This window comes from Plectrocnemia conspersa, unplaced genomic scaffold (genome assembly GCF_051122295.1).
Source record: "Plectrocnemia conspersa isolate PC_06_02 unplaced genomic scaffold, ASM5112229v1 ptg000012l, whole genome shotgun sequence".
NCBI lineage: Eukaryota > Metazoa > Arthropoda > Insecta > Trichoptera > Polycentropodidae > Plectrocnemia > Plectrocnemia conspersa.
This window is the reverse complement of record NW_028277176.1, coordinates 15,544,355-15,559,989: the sequence shown is the minus strand read 5'-3', so window position 1 is coordinate 15,559,989 and position 15,635 is coordinate 15,544,355. Positions and strand designations below refer to the sequence as shown.

Here is a 15,635-nt window from a genome sequence, read left to right as displayed (position 1 = left end):
TTTTTCCCGGCATTTTTTACGTCAAACCGACAATGTCGCTGAGGATTTATGAATCCACAGCGTATGAAATAGACGGCGGTTTGCTATGAATTCGATTGTAAACATTACTAAAGTGCGGGTCTGCGATTTTAATCATAGTCATCAGTCTCATCGATTCGGTCGCTTTGGCCTCAACCGAAAGAAGTTCGGCCATTGGTTTTCGACGATCAAATATGACATTCGTTTGTTACGCCCGGAGCCGGTGTAAACAAACCGCCATCTATTATACAGGCTACCTTTAATCCCAAACCACAAAGGCGCTGCGGATTTGTGGATATTATAAAATTACTGCGATTTATGATGGATTCGATTGTATATTTTAACTAAAGATGTGATTTTGATGATAGTCGTAATGTCATTGATTTGATAGGTTTGGCCTCGGCCTGCTATAGTTTTGACCATTGCCGGCTTTTGACGATCAAACACTACAATAGTTTGTTTCGCTCCGGCGCCGGTGTAAACAAACCGCCATGTTTTTTCCGGCGTCTTTTACGACAACGGCTCTGCGGATTCATAGATGGCTGCAGGGTTGTCACTCGCAAGATTTTAAATTTTACTGCGAGTTTTTATTTTAATTGTATGACACGGAGTACGTATTAGTTAGTGTATGCTATAATTTATGTTAATTTGTCTTTTTATCCAACAGAATTTTATTTATTCTGAGTTTTCCCTGACTGACTTTATGTAGATAAATTTAGAAATACTAAATAAATATCATGTCGCAATTTAAAAAAATAAATGCATTTATAATTATCCTGGTATGTCATCTAAAAGTAGTGATTAATGAAATTTCTGGAAAAAAAGGTAGTTTAAGAATGAATATTCTTGCGCACTGACATAGGATGGAATAGCGTAGTACGTAACGTTTCAAACTAGTAACTCTGAGGTTTGGGGCCCGAGCCCCGGCAGCGGCATTCGAATTTTTATTTATAAAAAAATACGCTATTATTAAAAAAACCGGCCTCAGTTGCAATGACATTTATTGATTATAATTTTATATAGTACATATGAATTTACAATTAATAATATAGTTGTCACCGATCCACAGACTTTCGATCTGGTGGTTAATATTTGTAGGTATTCATTATGTTTGATTGACTTACTCAGTTGGTGCAGATTTGCTCGTTGTAACGCATTGGGCTTACGCCTGTCAGGTTACAAAGATTTAATAAAAATAAATAAACCTGATTCTTGCGATCAGTGCTAGAAGAATATGTTTCTACACAAATATATATTTTAATGCATGTCATGTGATAACTTTAAAAAAAGGTACTTGTAAATTATATCGACTCCACGCTCAGAAACTATTGGATATCAACGTTTATTCTGCTTTTTGCCCTGCTTTTGGCCAATAACGTTTTGCTAAATAAATACATTTTAAAATTTAAATGTCCTCGTGTATTTTTCAGTGTTATCGACAATACTGGTACACGGTTTTGCGATTTTTAACCGATGTTTGGGAAATAATCACATGCACGGTGATAAATTTTAAATTGACGTATTTATGTGGCAAAACATTGTTGCCCACATTCGCAGACGTTTGAACCAAAAAATATGTTCATAACAATCTGATTTCTGAGCGTGGTGCCGATATAATTAACAAGTACTAAAAAATCAGTGCTGTTTATTCGCCTATCATCAAAAAACCTCAAAATAAACTTTGGTAAAAAAGTTTTTCTCAATGTACATACATATGTAGGTATGTATATATGATATCGCGGTTTTAGAGTTGACATAAAAAATTTACTTGTACATATTTCGGCCGTAGTCAGCCTAATCCGTGACATTGTTTAAAAACAGTAGTATTTTTTTTTTATTTTATATTTTTTAAATCCGTATTTTTGTTTTAAAATGGTAAATATTAAAAAACTCCGTTAAAACTAGGGAAAAGGTAAAGAAGTAAAAATGTTTTATAAGATATTTATGGACTAAAATATGGAATTTAAACTACGCTCAAAAACCACAAGTTGTTACCCTCCACTGCGTTTCCCGTGTTGTTCAAATCCAAAAAATATACCGTTATTATGTTCGTTTAGGTTAGGTTTTGGTTTAACTAGCAAATGCACGCTTCGCAACTGTCAAATTTGACGTCGTGCGTCGTGTTAATTAACAAGTATCTTCTTTTCTTCCTGTTTGGTATCTCTTATATAAGGATTTATTTCATTCATAAGCTTAAAAATATCTGCCAGACTTAAATCAATTTTCAAGTAAAGTTTATCCCCTTAGTTTTAACAAGCGCTTCAAGACTGTTCTCGCTAGACTACTTGTGAAGCAAAATGTATACGAACAGCGTAAAATTATTGCATTTTTAGTAATTTCTTAAAATATTTAATCGCAGACCTTTTGAAATCCTACCACGGTTTTTTACCTTTCAGCGGTATCGCCTTACATGTACGGTGGTCAAGTTTTTACTGTTTTGCGGTACCCCAGATGTTAATGAAAAATATTATATTGATATAATATTTTTTTTAAATTTGCTTTAATGTAAGTATTTTTTATAGTAAAAATAGCAATACATTAAAGAGTACGAGATTATTGAACATAACAAAAAATATTTTATATAATTTTATAAAAAATATTGAGAGCCTCTGATTTGCTACAAAAAAATTCACAAAAGTCTAATAATATGTAAAAAAAATACGTTAAACAAATTTACGAAAAATTGTTACAGTAGTAAAATAAAACTATAAAACGTTGAGAATCACTGATTTTTTTATAATTTACTAAAAATGCAATATAAAATAATACATTAGTATTTCCATAAATTATTATAGAAAAATACGTAAAATTAGCTCACTTCCAGGTGAGGTGTATACTAACAAATTAACTCACTAATAAGTTTAAAAACCAATGGTTATGCACTCTGCTGCGTTTGGCCTTAACGATTACGAAGGCAGCCAACAACGTTTTGCTACATACATATATACGTTTTAAAATTTAAACAGATTAGATGCGAGCGAGCGTTGGTCAGAACAGTGAACACTACATAATAAAAGGAAGATTATATACCAACACTCGCTCATTTCACGCCTAACCAGTTTAAATTTTAAAACATATTTATATAGTTAAGCGTTGTCAACCGTTAGAACCAAACGCAGAGAAAACGTTCATTACCATTAGTTTTTGAGCGTGGCGCCGATATACTTCACAAGTACCGAAAAAATATTCAATTAACTTTATGATCCTTGTTAGAAATAGCAATATTTTAAAGTTAAAATGCACGTTGGTTGATATTTTTGTTTTTAGCATCCATTTAAATTTTTTGCCAAATTTACATTTATTTGTGTTTGGTTATCATAATACTAACGTATACAAAGTAGTCTTTTTTACACATACGAAATGACAAAACATTGTCCCGCCATATTTTTGGAAAATCTGGCAACCCTAATTTTGTTCATCGATTTGACGGTTTGGACCCAAACCGGCGGAAGTTCGGCCATCGCCGGCTCTCTACGATCGAATATGACGTTCGTTCGCTTCTTCGGATATTTTGCCGGTGGTGATGTTTATTTTGATTAATAATTGATTCGACGATCGTTGTCGGTGTGCGTGCGGCTCTGTGGCGAATGGCGAGAGAGCCGAGCGTCCACGTGACCGGCGCGGGCCAATCGGCGCGCCGCTTCCCCGGTGTGCGCGCTTGCCCGTCTCTATCGCTACGGCCCCGCTCGGTGTTTCGCGCGCTGTCTGCGAGTGCCGTCCGCGCGGCCCAACTGTCAGTTTGACGGCGCCGAATACCGCTCGCTCTCCGATGTGCCAAGTCGAGGATCCGTCGTCGGGACGTCGCGATATTTATTTCGATAAATATTCGGTAAGCTACGCTGCAGCATATTTAACGATAAAAAAAGAAAATCCATTTGGCGCCATCGAGTGTTTTCCCGCATTTTTGTGCGTCGAGATTAATTTATATTCATATTATCGTGCTCTTGACGTGCACGAATAAACACGCCTCTATCCTAACCTCGAAATTGCTATTTTGTTTTTATGTTTTTACCCCTCTCATGCGCGTTCCCGCGCTCGAGCCGATTACGTTCCGCGCGAGGTGCTCAAACTTTTGTCGTATTCGATTATATCGTGTTGTGAATTTTGTCTCGTGCGACAGGTGCTACGTTTATGTTTACTAACAGCGCGCCGCACAATCGAATCGCATCAACAGCGAATCGAATAATAATAATAATAAAAATATAATTTAAATTATTTTTGTTTATTCGCGCTTGCCGCGAAATAGTGGCGTGCGCGTATATCGTATTTGTATTTGTATTCGTAGTACTCGCCGCGCCGGCCATAGATAGACGAAAGCTAAGGAATCGATCGTTCCCACAGTTTGGGCGCCACGCTCGTTCGTCAAGGTTACGGCGACGCGCCCCTCGGCGGTGGAGCGCGAGAGAGAGAGGGACGATCGCTCCGTCTCTCTCTCTCTCGTACTCGGCCTTCTCCTCCGCCTCCTCGTTCGCCCGCCGCCTTCTTTGCCGTCAATGAACTCTGTCTCGAGCGTCGGCGAGCCTCACCATGTCCGAGAGGAGTCCAAATTCAAAACGAACGTCATTTTCCTCCGTTCTTTTACGTTTTATTACGTATTTGACGTTTCGCCCGTTCAATTTTGATATTTTGCTTTTTGGCCGCTTCGTCCCTCGATGCACTCGTCGAGCTTTTTTGTTTACGGCGCAGGGGTGCGCGCGCGCGTTGCGCTACGGCGCGCAGCCGCCTAGCTCCCCTCCGACGGGACCGAATTGGGCGTTAAATAATAATTATATTATGTAGGGTGATCCAACTTCATTTTCCGACCTTCAATCAATAAAAAAAATTGAAGATATACATAAATTTATGTTTTTTTAAAAGTTCGGATTATGTATTAAATATCAGCAAAAAAAGATTATCGATATCATCGGATTTTTTTATATACAAATGAGCACAATAAAAATCAACATTTACTTTGGTGGTGTAAAATTCCGATGCTTTACATTACATTATAAAAAAAATTGTCTACATATCTATACAAATGTTATTTCGTGAGTATGGAGGATAGGAACATATTTCTTAGCCCAATCGACCAATGCATTTTGTCGACTTCTTGGCAATTACGCTTATCACGAAACTTCAGTGTAATTTCGGTGTTGCAATAACATGCTTTGGTGCTTTAATTTTGTCTGGATATTTTGCAGACGGCTTTCTGTTCATCGTTACAATACGATCAAGAAATCATTTTTTTTGTTGTGTAAAAGAAGCGTATTTTTTAATTTTCATTCATTTTGTCTAGTTTTTTTTTATTTATTCTCCTAGTTGTTAAATGTAATTCAGAATTGTTGGACAACTAATGCCTATTTTTTATGTATTGTTGTACGTGATTTGGTCGTTATTGGTCAACTTTAAAAGACCTTCATCTTCATTAGTCGTTTAGAAGTGGTTCATTAACCCTTTGAGCGCTATCGCCGTACATAAAATCAAGGCTTTATTAAAACGTTGAAAATCGCTGGTTTTTTTCTATAATTTATTTTTAAATACATTATAAAATAATAATGAACAAATACCATATAACATTTATTACATTTTCCCTGGTTGCACGTTTGGTATTAAATGCCACTAAGTAAGTATAAACAAACGTGCCAGACACCGGCGCACACCGTGGCGCAATACCATACGACAAAAGCACTGTTTAGAACTCGTACAAAAAATGTTCCATTCCGCATCAATTTTATATTTAATTCAATAGTCATACAATAAATCTGAATTAAATGTTACTAACATACACTGAAAAATGCACACAGAAAATAAAAACCGCAATTATTATTTAAAACAAAATAACAGCCTTAAATATAAAGTATAGAACTTGAACAATAGCAAAAAACATCATCGTCTAACGTGTTTTTGAAAGTCATTTTTATTATATGGTAATAAAAATGACATTTAAAAATGACACTTAGCTAAATATTGTTACAAAATGTAAAAAAAAACTGTCGATTTTCATCTGGTTTAGACAAATCGTATGTTAATGTATCAATAATTATAACCCTTTACAGGTAGACTTGCTCTAAAATGTTAAATTTTACAAAACTTATCAAAAGTCATTCTATTTTTGCGCATTTTGGCTGAAGGCGAATTCAGCTGGTAATTTCGGAATGATTTCTTCAATTGTCGTTTTTGCTAGACACATCTCTAGTGAAAGATATAAAGTTAAAAGGTAAATCTTTTTTTTCATTTTTCGAAGTTATGAATGAATATGAAACTCATATTATTAAAACGCAACATAGAGTAGATATTCATAAAATTCCATTTTGTAAGTATATGTTTGAAAAAATACTAGTGTTGCTAAAAATCTATTTTTATAATGCATTAAATGAGAGGCTTTTTATATTTCCATGAACACTCGTCTGCTTCAATATCCTTTTGATTTAGTATTATTTTTTTTAAATATGAATCTCTTCAACGAATGAAAGTAAACTGGAGTTTTATTTCTTTTAGATAATTTAAATTTCCTTATTTTAAAGAAATTTCATCTGCACATAAATATGTGAACAAACATTTTCTCTAACGAATTATATACAAAACAAACGATTTAGTTTTGATCGATTAGCGAGAAGTGTAAAAAAGTGTAGACAAATAAATGTAATTTTTCGTACTACCTGATTAAATTTGGATTGTATTCAAAAATCCTATAAATTTTCGCTAAGCAGCTAAATGAGTTGTGATATTTATTTAAATTAAAGATTAAAAAAAACTGTATTTTTAAAGGAAAACTGGAATATCTCACTGTGTGGCCAAATAACCATGTTATAAAATGTAGAAATAAAGTGACAAAACCAATAGATTATTGTTTCGTTGGTTGTCGCTGTGTTTTTTTTATCAATTAATTGCTACATAAAAAACGTTAAAATTATTTTAAAATAAAAAAAAAATTAATAATGTGAATAAAATCTCATTTTTTTGGTGTGTGCTTTCATTTATATGTGGTGTATTGATTTTGCTCTAAATTTGACAGTTGATATTATACTCTGACGTACTCGTCACTATTTGTATATATACATATATAAGAAATTTATTCTAAATGCCAAAATATCAAAAATAGATTCACCCATCATTTCGATAAAATCTTATTTATCGTATTTAAAAGAACTTGGTTGTAAATCTGAAAAAATAATGAACGATAATAATAATAACAACTTATTCACCCTTAAATTAATAAAAATTTCCGCTTTCAAAATATACTTCAAAAGTACTAGATAAAATGGAAAATGTGTAGATAATCACAATAATATAAATCAGCAATGTAGTTTAAAAATAAGAAGAAAAAACTACATATGCTCGTAGAAGGTTTCAAATTTTTATATTAGTAGTATATTTTTATATGTATATTTACATATTTTTTTATTTTTGTGTGGTTATTTAAATTGTTATTGTAAAATTATGACTCAAGGGTAGCTGAATGAAAAACGCCAGAAAATCTTGATTGAGACCTGTGCTCTTACGGCTATTTTTGTTTGTCCTGCATCTGTGTGTACGAAATTCATTTCGACCTTCTCTCTCGAAGGTCCCAAGGAGGTAACCTGGTAACTGAATTTGGGTCAAACTTGTTGGACGCACTACTTCACAATATTTACATTTCATGCGACCGAATCTACTCGCGTATTGCCGCTTAGGAAAGACTTCTCCCATTGCCGTAGTTTTTTTTTCTAGTATTCCGTTGCGCAACAACGGTCGTTAGTTCTCACGATGCGTTCCCCGCGCCTGATAACCGACAGGTAGAGAATCCACAGGGTATTAATTGTGCGCTCACCTTTGTTCCGAGAAGCGGACGGTCGGTCGGTGCGTTACCTGATTTTAGAATATTCCAAAATAAAAACGCACGTATTTTTGTCGCCCGAAATTGGCAGATCGGTAGGCGCTCGAAAATAGTCTTGGACTAACGATCGGCTCGGGGGCCGATAAACTTTTCGAGGGGCTTCACCTGCGGCCCCCGCGTCTTCTTCTTCGACCCGGGGTGACGTGTGGGAAAATTTCCGACGAAAATGGACATTCGTTACAATCGCAGAGCGGTCAAATCGTTCTAGAAAAGTACGAAATTTAAAAAAAAAAAAAAGTAGATGATTTCGTTCTAAGATATATTTTTGACTTAAAAGTCGCGCCACATGATTATGTAGAAATATTCCAGAGATAAATTGCAGACGACTGTGGAATTGGGACACGTCCTCCAAATCGAGGACGTCTGGTAACCCTGCCTGGCCATGTGCAGTGCATTCTTAAAACATATCTTCGTTTCACTCGACGTCGTTTGTTATTATTTCGTATGTTTGAATTCCAAAGAAAACAGTTCTAATCAACATAATTTACTTTTGAGCGAGAGATATAGTGAATATCAAAGCGAAGGCCAAGCGACCTGTAAAATAAGAGCTAAACAAAACTAAAACTAAGTAATATTAAGTTATAGGGTATATGTTTCATATTATTAGCTGAGTATAAAAGAGCATAGAAACATCTACACAAATCTTTATTAATGAATATTGTATGCGTGGGCATATAAATTACCATCCTCAGTGAATCTCAAAAGAGTGACATAATTGAGTAGTTTTTAAAATATGTTTTTGTAATATTGAAATCTAAAATCGTCGTAAAATATCATATTATAATAGTAATGACAACCAAAAATTGATAGTTAATAAATAAATACAACATTTTATGTTCATAGAAAAAATATATTTTTTTTATTTGCCACTTGTAGTAGATACCAAACATTTATTTTGTTCAATATATGCAAGTAAATAAATAGCGATGATGATGCAGGTGATCCAATTAGAGTTTCCTATGTTGGCAACACTGTAAATCAGACAGTTGTCAATAATCACGCGTGTTTAAAGTGTTGAATGTTATTTTACAACACATTTACGAAATGGACCGCTTAATTGATACTAAGAAATTATAATTTTTTACGAACTGTGGATCGAAATTTATAGGAAGATAATGGTCAATTTCATTGTTCTACTGAGCAAAAAATTCGCAACGTAGTGAAAACATTTGAAGCGTTGGAGATAGGGTTCAGCCTATGCATCATCGTGGCGCCCATTCAGCCCAGAATATTGCTGCTGTAAATAAAAGTGTGGCCGAAGACCCGGAATTATCGATTCGTCGGATTTTGAGCTTTTCTTATGGCTCCCTTTGGCGCATTTTGCATCTGGACTTTCACCTATACCCGTATAAAATTCAGATAACAGTACTTAAGTCAAAAAATTATTGACAATGAATAATTTACGCAAACTGGGTGTTAGAGCAGCAGAAAGTTGATGCTGAAGAAAGTTTTCTCTAAAAAATTTTATGTATGTTAATAACCAAAATAGCCACATATGGGGCGAAGAATATCCTCATGTGTTGCACGAGAACCATTACATGCTCAAAAAGTGACTGTTTTGTGCCCATTGTGGCCAGGCAGCGTCATTGGGTCTTACTTTTTTTGAAAACGATGAAAGTTGGACTGTAATATTTAATGGTGAGCGCTATATAACTGCATGATAATCGATTATTTTTGGCACGAAATCGAAGATATTGATGTGGAAGACACGTGGAAAATTCCAACAAGACGGCTCAACTTGCCATACATCGGGTGCAATGTTGGATGTTTTGCGTAAAAAGTTCTCAGGTCGCATTATTTCATGTTTTGGTAACGTCAACTGGCCACTAAGATCATGTGATTTAACGCCGTTGGATTCTTTTTTGTGGGGTTTTGCTAAGAGTCGCGTCTACGCCGACAAACCCGAAACATATTGGATCACATAAAAACCAAGTTCCGCAAAGTTATAGCCGTAATACCACCGCCCGAAATGTACGAAAAAGTCATCGAAAGGATCGGTTGCTGCGAAAGGTCTAGAGGCGGCTATTTAATTGTTTTTTTTGGTTTGGAAATTGAAGTTGGATAACCCTTTATAAGGCGAACTGAATTACATTTTTTTCTTACTATCAAAATTAATGACAGTTAACAAAAAATATGTTAGAACACTTCAGGGTAGACACTGCTGACTTTAGCCAGTTTTTTTTTATAGTTTTTGCTTTCATCATATCCCTTTTAGTACAACGTAGTGTTAAATACACGAGTTTCCCGCGTTTCAATACACTTATTTATAAAACATATTGTGTGTTATGTAAGTGTGTTGCGAGTCGATGTTATATGCACCAGTGCGTGCAAGCATCGTTCTCTCGAGCCGTGTGAAATTTCCGAGATCTTGAAGCTCTGCACGTACTCGCTGTTCGCTCTTCGAAGCCGATGAACAAAGAACCTCCCAGTTTTCTCTACCGCGTGATTTTTCAACTCTGAAAGCGCATTTGTCGCGTCGATTAATCATTTCGGTGCAAGTAGTACTTAACCGTTATTTTAGTGGATAACAACGACGCCTAATACGGGGCCGCTAAAAACTTTGCCCCGCTTTGCATATAGGAACAAAGACTTCCGAAGACACGCATAGTGGTCGGTTATCGCCGAGCCGGCAGGTGTTTCTTTTTATTCAGCTTTTGTTGTGGAAACTCGGCGGAGTCGTTTCCGCGCGGATGCCCTTCTTCTCTTTCCCCAGCTAGGGCAGGACTTCTGAGTTGTTAAATTACGCGGAACGGGTCGCTTTCAGTCGTTCCGCGCGCTCAACACGTAGTTTTTCAGTGAAAGCGGCAACAAGTGGCGGACCTTGATAGAGGGACCCTTTCGTGCCATATCGGCCGTTTGTTGTCTCTCCGGGGGGCACCTGTTTGAGTTTTGGATCAGAAGACGATGGAAAAAATGCCACGTATTCATAGCTTCTCACGAGAGCCGTAAGTGTTCAGGTTCTTATCGCAGATCTGTAGGAAGCGTAGAAGGCACTCACTCCAAAGGCTCGTCCTTGAAAAAGTATTCCATTAAGCGGTTAATTGTATTAACTAGCGAGCGTGTAAGTGGTCAGGGCAGTCTATCGTTTTCTGTGAGAATTTGAATCTTGTGGATGAACTTGTGTCACAATCTTGTAGTACTTTAAAATTAATAATTATATCCTCTAAAGATCAAACACATTGTGCCAACTGTCAAATGCACACGTGCGAAAGTTTACTAATAGCAGATATATTGACTTTTAGCCCCTGAGCGATACATTTCAACGTTTCCTAGTACTAAATCACATTTTTATTTTGCCAAATAAAAGATCGAATTTTCTCTGGTTCATTCGAGTCCTGAATATGCACGCCGGCTAGCTGCGGTATCTCGTGACAGCGAGCTACATTTTTTGCAACTATAATACGAATTTTATATTATTCTGTAAGTTGGCAGTATCGTTACTGCCACTTATTAAATAATCCAGAAATTATGAATATACAATATAGTGATGCATGCATATGTCATGCCAGTTTCTAAATAGGAAGTTCCGGAAGTGCATGAGTCTGTAATTACATTGATTGTGTAATTTTTATTTCTTCGGTATTCTGAAACTGAACTGTAAAATCTTTCTTGAGAATTATTCGATAATATGAATATAATAATCAGACAAGACTTGCACATTAAAGCTGTCATTGAAAGATCAAAGCAATTGTAGTTTTGTCTAACTCATGAGAATGACCCGTCCTTCCAAGTTTTGATGATCGATTTCTTGGAATAGGACGTGGTATCAAATCTGAAACAATCGCAAAAGTTTTAAGTAGAAGAAAAAATAACGCTCGACCACGATAGGTCACTTTGCATACCTCTGCAAAAACGCGAATCGCTAATACGATCTAAATGTCGTATACGACAACAATGCGTACAAAAACGTGGTATTATAGAGCTCGCGTACGGCACTGGTCGTGCTGGCGAGGCCAGGCTCGGTGCCCATGAACTTGCCGTCGTCGGATAGTCTCGTTCAATGCCATTGCCGCCCGAGAATTATTCATTTATGGTACTACTATTCATAGAGCAGCGCCGATCTAGCATCTCTCCGCGGTACGTTGACTCTCTGGCCGTTCTTTGTCTTCCCATCGTCTCTTTGTCTTCGGACGCGAATTTTACACGTGCACCAAAGAGAGTAATAACAGTGGCGGCTAGCCACGGATCGATAGCAGCAGCAGAAGTACCAGCAAAAACTCCGTGATACGTACCCTACACTAACGTGGGTTGGGGGTGGAGTATGTCTCAGATGGCTCGATTTTCTCCTTTCTCTCAGACAGTATCGGTCGCGTGGAAAGTCCTTTCATTGCTAAAATGTAAACACAGCGTGGTCTCTGTGGTTTACGCCAACGACGTGCCTGCATCCATCGTGGAGCTAACCGGTTGATTTCGAAAATATGCGCTTTAATCGACCACAAAACTGGACGCAGGCTTAAAATATAATGAACCATTTAACTCTTGCGCCCAATCCGAAGCGAATGCCTCGAGCAGAGGTCATTGTAACCACATTGTCACAGCATCGAGCTGATTTATTGGATTAGCAACTTTTACCTAAAATACACAGAAGAGTAGTTTTTAGATATACTTTTACTAAAAATTTATTGTGTCAAAATCGGCGATTTTATTTCAAAGAGGGTTGTAAAAACTAAATGCCTGTTCTTATCATCACGTGACAATGCTCTATCCCCTGTCATTTTAAATGATTAATCGGCGGCTATTCTAAATATATTTTACGATATAAAACAACGTTTAAATTTCAATATCCATTTTATTATTAATTTAATAATTACTTTTTTTTAGCGCTCATACCGCGTGTAGTCATAGTAAATTGGACAGAGATTTATCAGATAAATTTTTAATCAAAATTTTGTCATATGAACGCGCTTCGTGCTTTCATATGACAAAAGTTTGTACAAATCAAATGCTGTTAAAAGTGTGCTAGCGTTTTTAATTATCTTTAAAATTTACATCAAAACTGAAGATATTTATTTTAAGAAAGATGTAATTCATAAAAAGGGAAATCTTTTATGTACCGAATAGTCGTTAAAAAAATATATTTTTTAAATGTGAATTTTAAGAAGCACCTTATGTTTAAATAACAATTATATTATTAAAAAATGGCTTAAAAACTTTATTATGAAGATAAAAGCACAATGATAATAAAAATAGTATATTATATATGGAATTTCGTTTGTATGCATACTTCGTTTCATTTAACATAGTCACTTTGAGGCTTATCTCGTGTTTCACAACGGTATTTAATTGGTCCGCTTGCGCCGAGCAAAGTTGTCATATACGCTCCAACTGCTTCATTGTTATTCCGACACTCGCAGCGCACGGACGTCTACAAATTGTTATCGCTATGTATAGTTACGTAAATGATAACGATTGATAACTTATAACTTTCACTATTTCAATATAAAAAAATATAGTAATATTTCTAATTTTAGAGCAAATTGATGGGACGTACACCCAAAGTTTTCATCTCTTTTTCAATAATGACGAAATGGATAGACCTCAAAGTTACTATGTTGAAAAAACAGAGTGTAGTCTTTGTGGTTTCAAGGCGTTAGTGATACAGCATTTTTAAAATTAGTACTCCACTAGTAACTCTGGCTATTGAATCGCACACTCTGAATTCATAGACAGCAAAACAAGAAGAAATATGTGTTTTATCGATGGAATCTGCATTTATAAAAAAATGGAGGTATGCAGATAAAAATATTGGGGAATTAAATTGCAGTATGTTGAAGAAAATGTGCATTTTTGTATATACTCAATCTTTCCTTTAAAAAAAAAATACAAGCGCTCCGGTGGTGTACACTCGGTGTTCATGTAAAAAAATTGTGACTACAAATCGAAAAAAAAGTTAAAAAGATTATACAAATAAACAAAATCTAAACGTGCTGAAAACTACGTAAATTAAATTATATATTTTTATATATATACACCCACATTGCAATAATACCGGTATTGTCATTATTTTTTTTTTTTTTTATTAATTGATGATAAAAATGGCTAAAAACATAATGTCTATTCATCCAAAGTCGAGGTGCTTGATTGTTAAATTTATGCTGTAATATATTGCTGAATGTTGCGAATATGCTTGCGAATTTTGCTAAAAAATTCAAAGATTCCAGAGTCGGAAATTTTATTTTAAGATCTCAAATAAATATGTAGTAAATATTGTAGTCTTTGTATTTTTTTTTGAAATGTGATAAACAAGCAGGTCAATTTTCGACTGAAGTTGCCGACATGTATTATATATATCTGTTAATGCATATTTCGTGTTTCAAAAAAGAATATGTTTTTAAACAATTTTCCTTACATTCAGGTACTTCTAAAAATACTTTATACGCTGATCCTAATACGAAAGTATGTACCTACTAATAAATATCAACGAGATGACTGTGTACAAAAACCTTTCTGTGCCATTAATTTCCTCATTTACTATGTTGTCGAAAAAAATATTTTTGAAAATAAGCACGCTAGATCTTTCTTTTTTTAGAAAAATATGTATGATATTTCGATCAAAAATCTTCTATATTTGCCTTCATTATCAACATTTTTTATACCTCTTCACTCGATATCATCTATGCTTGTTGTTGTTTATGCCCCCACTCTGATAACATTGAATCCGGAAAGGGCATTGCCTTCGATCGGCGTGAATTTCTGTTTCACGAATTTTGAATCGAGTGCAGTTGGTTCATTGTTCTTGAAATGGGTCAAATCCATATTACGCGTACTTATGCACCGTATAATAGATAGATAGGTAGTTGGTATAGTAGAAATATATAGAAACGATTGTCTGTATTATAACTGGCGTTATAGGCTGACATTCAACCCCGTGTTTTGTGGCGCTAGAATGGGTCGATTCTACACAGAACTCATCCCCCCTTTAGCTCATCGTACTTTCCCCCTCGTTCAATTTGGCCACCCTTCGTTTTTAGGCAGTAAAACGCCTGTATGCAGCCTGCCTTAAATTTAATGTTATAATACTACACACATATATATAAGTACTTATATATGTATTATATATATACCAGTTATGTAACCGTTGAAAAGCAATAATAATATTTTAAATATAAAAGTTATCAATTAATATATTAAATCAAGTATCAATTAATAAAAAGGTTATATAGTGTTCGCATGAATGAAATAAGAATAAGTGTGTATTTATATCCCTATTTGATTACATAGTTCATATATCTAAAATTATTATTATTAGAATTACTTTATTAATATGCAGCTAAACTTTTAGAAAAAATGTGCATATCATAACTTCAACGTAACTATTTTTTGCTCGAGTTTGCAGCTGTCGCGTTTTGTGGTCTTTTTATAACCAGATTCGACCTCACGTTATCTACCACAGTTTATCTTTCGGCATATAATTTTATCGTCGGTTCGACTCTAGCTTTTTATTATATTTATATATTAATAACACAAGAGAGTTGTGTGAAAAATATGTAGGTTATTAGATTTGGATAAAATAAATAATAGGCACATGCACGTACTATCATATTTATATAATAAAATATATTTATTTATAATAAAATTATTTTAAAATATTTTTAGTCCAAAATAGAAACGTGCGTATTAAGCGGTAAATTGCTTATTTATCAATAAACCAATCTAGCCTAGGTGTGGGGGGAAATTTGAAAGGGGGAAGATTTATTCGAAGTGGAATGTAACGTATATATTTTATGAGAATGCAGTTTCTTTTTATTTATTTTTATCTATA

At 34.9% G+C, this 15,635-nt stretch overlaps 1 protein-coding gene across 2 annotated transcripts in view; it reads left to right on the top strand.

Moving 5' to 3' along the window:
- jumu (Forkhead box protein N4 jumeau) overlaps positions 1 to 15,635 on the top strand; it is a 28,463-nt gene that overhangs the window by 199 nt on the left and 12,629 nt on the right. The window contains exon 1 of one of the 2 annotated variants that reach the window (XM_088200414.1): positions 3,689 to 3,847. The exons of the other annotated variant lie outside the window; for it this stretch is intronic. Within the exon in view, the coding sequence (XP_088056540.1) occupies positions 3,788 to 3,847 (60 nt within the window). The 5' untranslated portion in view covers positions 3,689 to 3,787. Of the gene's footprint in view, positions 1 to 3,688; positions 3,848 to 15,635 lie in introns of those variants that run through there. 2 annotated transcript variants of the gene reach the window in all.